General features: G+C 40.9%; 1 protein-coding gene across 1 annotated transcript; it reads right to left on the reverse strand.

Moving 5' to 3' along the window:
• Nucleotides 1-1,447: 1,447 nt before the first annotated feature.
• On the reverse strand, nt 1,448-5,505 carry LOC110492757 (sodium/potassium-transporting ATPase subunit beta-1-interacting protein 3). The gene is made up of 7 exons (XM_021567229.2): nt 5,242-5,505; nt 4,151-4,288; nt 3,548-3,628; nt 3,176-3,373; nt 2,780-2,840; nt 2,171-2,240; nt 1,448-1,995 (listed from the first exon to the last, which is right to left on the reverse strand). The coding sequence occupies exons 1-6, from the start codon at nt 5,293-5,295 to the stop codon at nt 2,185-2,187; spliced, it is 588 nt and encodes a 195-aa protein (XP_021422904.1). The 5' UTR covers nt 5,296-5,505; the 3' UTR covers nt 1,448-1,995; nt 2,171-2,184.
• Nucleotides 5,506-6,000: the final 495 nt, after the last annotated feature.

The raw sequence follows: 6,000 nt of genomic DNA on the forward strand, positions 1-6,000 counted from the left end.
AGCAAGTCTGGGACCTGTTGGATCGGAGGGTAAGGGCTAGGACCATTCCCCCCAGAAGTCCGGGAACTTGCAGGTGCCTTGGTGGAAGAGTGGGGTAACATCTCACAGAAAGAACTGGCAAATTGGGTGCCGTCCACGAGGAGGAGATGCACTGCAGTACTTAGTGCAGTTGGTGGCCACACCAGATACGGTCTGTTAGTTTTGATTTTGACCCCTCATTTGTTCAGGGACACATTATTCCATTTATGTTAGTCACATGTCTGTGGAACTTGTTCAGTTTATGTCTCAGTTGTTGAATCTTGTTATGTTCATACAAATATTTACACATGTTAAGTTTGCAGAAAATAAACGCAGTTGACAGTGAGAGGACGTTTCTTTTTTAGCTGAGTTTACTATGTATGCCAGTCTCTCTTGGCTACGAGTTGAGGAGAGACTGACTGACTCTTCTTTTTATAAGAAACAATGTGTTGAAAATCCCAAATTGTTACACATAGCTCTGACACACACACTTATGCCACCAGGGTTCTTTTCACAGTCCCCAAATCCAGAACAAATTCAAGAAAGTGTACAGTATTATACAGACTCCTAATTGCATGGAACTTCCTTCAGCTGTGCTTTTGCCTACTCCATTGCCTGATTAGGGCATAGTAAATCCCCTACTCTGATGCTCTGCTAGGTGTGGCGCTAAGGACGCTCGACACTGCACTAGTGTAACACGCGAGTAGTTTTTGGTGCTGGTGGAAGGAACAATTCATAAATGTTTAGTAGCCTATATGTGCACAGGACCAAGAACATTTTTGGGCTCATTGATATTTTCTCAAAAACAAATATTTGTTCATTCTATCCACCCAAATTGTTCACTTTCAAGCAACCCTCACCTGGGGTCATACACAAACATTGCATAGGCCCACAGGACCTAAAATAACTGGTTCCTATATTGTGGACCATGGAAGTACTAAAAAGACAAGTCCAACTCAATATTGAAGTCTATAACCAAACAGGAAAACACGGGCACAGAAAAACCCACGCACGCCATTGTGCACGTGTTTGGGTGGAGCTGAAGGACAGCGCCAGTCAATAGGCCAGGTTGGAATCGTGGTGATGATTTGTCAGCACTTTTGTCAAACGGCAGTTCTATGACTGTGACAAAGTAAAACACATCATAATAATTATTTGTTTTCATCCAATAATGTGATAACACAGCCTGATCAACCAAATTATGACCCATCCTTGGTGATTTCAAAGCATCAGGCTACCACTCATATTGCTAAAATAAACAGCAAACCTGGTTTCAAAAAACAGATAAAGCAACACCTCTCGGCGCAACGCCTCTCCCCTATTTGACTTAGATAGTTGGTGTATATGCATTGATATGTAGGTTACGTGTGCATTTATGCAAAATGTATGTAGTTCTGTCTTTGAGCTCTTCTTGTCTATTGATGTTCTGTATTATGTCATTCTGCATTATGTTTCATGTTTTGTGTGGACCCCAGGAAGAGTAGCTGCTGCTTTTACAACAGCTAATGGGGATCCTAATAAAATTCCAAATACCAAAAATACAACACATACCATTCCCTGTACACTGATACATGTTATGTCAGAAGTATCAGTAGTTTTCTGATTGTACCTGTACTGACCTACTGTATAGCCCGCAGGGTGCCACTCTGTTGTTTCTCCTCTCTTGCCAACTACTTATGGAATTGTCATGCCAAACAGCTTGACAATGAAAATGGAGTAGGCAAAAGCACAAACTGACCTGGGACCAGGCTAGTATTGACCATAACTGCACTGAACTGTTGGTGTAGGCTAGTATGCATTAAGAGTGCCCGGGAGGCTGAGGAATTATGTTTTTGTGCAGTGTGGGAATGTCTTCTGTTTCAGTGACTGGAGATGTGATTTCACTCTTCCAAAGTAGGTATTTCACTCACTCGTTCCTCTTCTGCCCTCCTTGCTTGTCAGTCATTTTCAACCCACTTGCAAGCCTTTACTTATAGTCTGTAAATCAAGACATGATGGTAAAGAAACTGCACAGTCTCAGACAGAAACATACGGAATACATGTTGCAATATAAAATAAGTGCACGCACGCACACACACACACACACACACACACACACACACGGGCTGAATATGTATGACTTTGTTCCCCCTGAGAAAGTAATGGTACTTACAGCCCAATTGTACACTATAAATACAGCGGCGATGTTTTAGATGGGTAATGGACCCCACCAATGAAATTAACTGAAAAAGAAAACACAATTATATGAATAAATATCAAATAATTCAATACTAATTTCATACTCTTAAATAAAAGGGTCTAAATGATTAAAAGAAGTGAAACATAAAAATAAAAAAGGAAAGAAGAGGCCTTGACAGTAGGGCAGTGATGATACCAGTATCGCAAAAATGTTGTGGCAAAAATGAAAACATGAAGCAGACCTAACTCTTTAGTCCTTTAAAAACCTGCTGTATGTAAAATAGTGTGTGCTATAGCTTGGGAAATAAATTAATGTGACTCTGGATGACAACATAATTATGTTTCTTTCCAACATTATGGCGTTTTTTTCTAAAGATGTTAAATCTGATCCGTGTTTTGTTTCCTTGCCACCATACTAACAAGTATCGCGATACTGGTATTGTCCCGGCCCTACTTGACAGTATTACATGTGGCTGTGACCTTATGCCTTTCTATCTGTTCTAGTACGTGTTAAATTGTGTATGCGTTTTTCTTTGTAAAGTGTGTTGTGACCATGTATAAAATGCACTTTAAATTCACATACAGCTGTCCTCCTCCTCAGTGAAGGTGCTGACCATATAGCAGGCATAGACGAATCCCAAGAGCTGTAGGCACAAACACAGAGACCACCAATTCAACATTCAAATCAAATCACATTTTATTTGTCACATGCGCCAAATACAACAGGTGTAGACTTTACTGTGAAATGCTTACTTACATTTTGTGTGTGTGAGCATATGTAGTGTTTGTGTGGGTGTGCGTGTGCGTGTGTGTATTGGAGTGTCAGTGTAAGTATGTGTGAGTGTGTGTGTAACATGTAACATTACATTCCAATGAATAACACCACATGGGTACATTCTGAATTTATTTAATTGTGTGTTTGTGTGTGAGAGAGAGAGAGAGAGAGAGAGAGAGAGAGAGAGAGAGAGAGAGTACTCACAGAGATTAGGAGTTGTATGATACAATGTAGGACCTCTATGTATTGGTATTCCAGCCAGCATCCCAGAGCATAGATGAGTTCTGGGCTCTCCAGACTCTGCCACCTAGTGGCAGGAAGGTCCCTGTCATCACAGCCTGGCCCGTTGTCTTTCCACCATGAAAGGTGTGAGGATACACCCAGGGATAGCAGGTCGCTCTCCTGCAGTGACACAGCATATGGGTTGTTCATGTTCATACTAGCATGGTTATGTATTTATGGTATGTTATTGTTTGGGAATAGAAAAACTGTTTGATCCAGTGCCAAAATAATACACAATTGAAGACGAAGCAAATATATTAGTTGATAGCAGGTCTGAATATTAGTGACCAATACCTTGGAAAGGCCTCCCAGGTCCAAATAGAAACAGCACACAAAGACATTCCAGGCCACCCACAGTAATGTCCACAGCAGGTACTAAGGCATGAAACAAAATATTTGATGACCATTTTAGACACATAATGTCTATCTATTTGTATGGAGGCAAACCTCTATACATGACAGAATTGTAACCATGGCCAATGCTTTTCCACAGTAGTTATACAAATGACTTTGCCTTCAGCACGTACAGTTCCATTCTTCTATGAAGAATAGACACATTTCATGCAATTATCCACGTTGATTTTCAAGGTGTAATTTAAGTAAGTAAATACAGTACACTGCATTTAAACTTGCCTATGTAATAACCATTTAATTACACAACTTTCTCTATGCTTAATATAACGTGGGATCAATATTTATATTTGCAGCACATAAACATTCTTACATCACAGGTGATCCCTTACAGCTATTGTAGATTGGATTATGGATCAACAGTAATATTTCAGTGAGGACTGAACATTTATTTTCTTTATCGTAGACAAAACACACAACATTATCCATTGTAGGATAGCCTGGGGCAGATTAACACAAAAGTAGTGTGGCCTAGATGTGACTTACTAGAACAACGTAGCGTGGCCTGTACTGGATGGTTCCAAAGAGGCTGAGGATAACCATGATTATTTGCAGGAAGTTGACCATGATGGGAGCCCACTGGTAACCAAGGAAGTCAAAAGCCTGCCTCTCCAATGCTGTCATCTGGGATGTGAAAGGGAGAGAGTAGGAGGGGCAGAAAGAGATGGTGGGTTAAGAATCTCTATGACGTGCATTATGCATGAGGAAGCATCTTATCAAGTCATCCACTCACTGCTTCCAGACTCTCCAGAAATTCTCATCTAAACAGTTGGTTCTGAATTGATGGATGGTGGTGTTAAACGGTCATCTCTCCTACAAAGCATTCACTAGACTCATTTTTCCCCATGCTGACTGCTCCCTCTGGGTTGTCAAGGTAACTGAGTCACTGGGACAATGCATGTTTCAGGGAGAGGGGCAGAGCAGGGATATGAATTCTGTCCTCTGAGTCGCCTTCTCAATCACTCAAAATGGGGGGTAGGGTTGGAAGAAAGAGCGGGACAAAGTGGGACTAAGGTTCAGGCAGAGTGGGGGTTGACTCCCTTTCCCCTTAGGCAACTCATGCAAGCAAGATAAACATGCATATTTTTGTATTCTAAAAGCACACAATCAATTATTTTATTTTCAGTGTTGACTCATGGCTTGTAGTTATGGTGAGCAAGAATACAAAAATCTTAATTAAAAAATGTATGTTAGAGAGAAATATTAATTTATGTTTGATTGACGTTGTATTTGATGTGAAATATTTATATTATTATAATACACTTAAATTTGTTTTTCTCAGCACACAAATATATATGGCCTATTATTACATAGTTTTACTTCAAATATGTTTAATTCAATTTAGTTGGATATGGAAATGGAAAGACTGACTGGTGTGTCGTGGGAACTGTAATTTACACGTTTATCTCAAACGCGCAAAATTGGCCTACTTTGTTTTGTCTTTACAAAAACAATTTCAACAACATCAGCCAGCAGAAGTGGCAGTAATCACTGAAGGAAGTAAACCAAGGCTATGGTAGCAGGTGTGTTTTGAAAGTCTGTATAGAGATAGTATCATCGCAGAAGAATGATCTCACCACTTGGAGAGTGCAGAGGAAGATCAGCATACATCGTCCTGAACAGCAACCCATTCTCTCTTATCTGCATAAATGGCTTCCAAATAGGCGAATCGAAACAGCAAAGCAACTTTTTATAAATTCATAGGGGGCAAGTTGAATAGTCCTTCCCATATCCAAACAAGCTCTCCGGTCCGGGGACGTGTCGTGGTTTGCAGCGGTGGAACAAAACGAACTGAGAAGGAAAAACACTTAAGGTTGTTACAACGAGGGGGAGGGTAGGGGGCATAGTAATTCCCCTACTCGGATGCTCTGCTAGGTGTGGCGCTAGGGACGCTCGACGCTGCACTAGTGCACCAACTAGTGTAACACTCCAGTAGTTTTTGGTGCTGGTGGAAGGGACAATGCATAAACGTTTAGTAGCCTATCTGTGCAGAGGACCAATAACATTTTTGGTCTCAGTGATATTTTCTCAAAAACAAATATTTGTCCATTCTTTCCACCCAAATTGTCCACTTTCAAGCAACTTTCACCTGGGGTCATGCACAAACATAGCATAGGACCTAAAATAACTGATTCCTATACTGTGGACCATGGAAGTACTAAAAAGACAAGACCAACCCATATTGAAGTCTATAACCCAAACATGAAAACGCGGGCACAGAAAAACCCGCGCACGCCATTGTGCACGTGTTTGGGTGGAGCTGAAGGACAGCGCCAGTCAATAGGCCAGGTTGGAATCGTGGTGATGATTTGTCAGCACTTTTGTCAAACGGCAGT

Source organism: Oncorhynchus mykiss, chromosome 16 (assembly GCF_013265735.2).
Source record: "Oncorhynchus mykiss isolate Arlee chromosome 16, USDA_OmykA_1.1, whole genome shotgun sequence".
NCBI lineage: Eukaryota > Metazoa > Chordata > Actinopteri > Salmoniformes > Salmonidae > Oncorhynchus > Oncorhynchus mykiss.

Excerpts from the sequence above, each read along its gene's own strand:
- LOC110492757 (XM_021567229.2), bottom strand. The coding sequence starts at position 5,295 with ATGGGTTGCTGTTCAGGACGATGTATGCTGATCTTCCTCTGCACTCTC. Across the intron at positions 4,289-5,241 it reads TCCTCTGCACTCTCCAAGTG|ATGACAGCATTGGAGAGGCA; the intron begins GTGAGATCATTC and ends TTCACATCCCAG. Across the intron at positions 3,374-3,547 it reads ACCTGGGAGGCCTTTCCAAG|GAGAGCGACCTGCTATCCCT; the intron begins GTATTGGTCACT and ends GTGTCACTGCAG.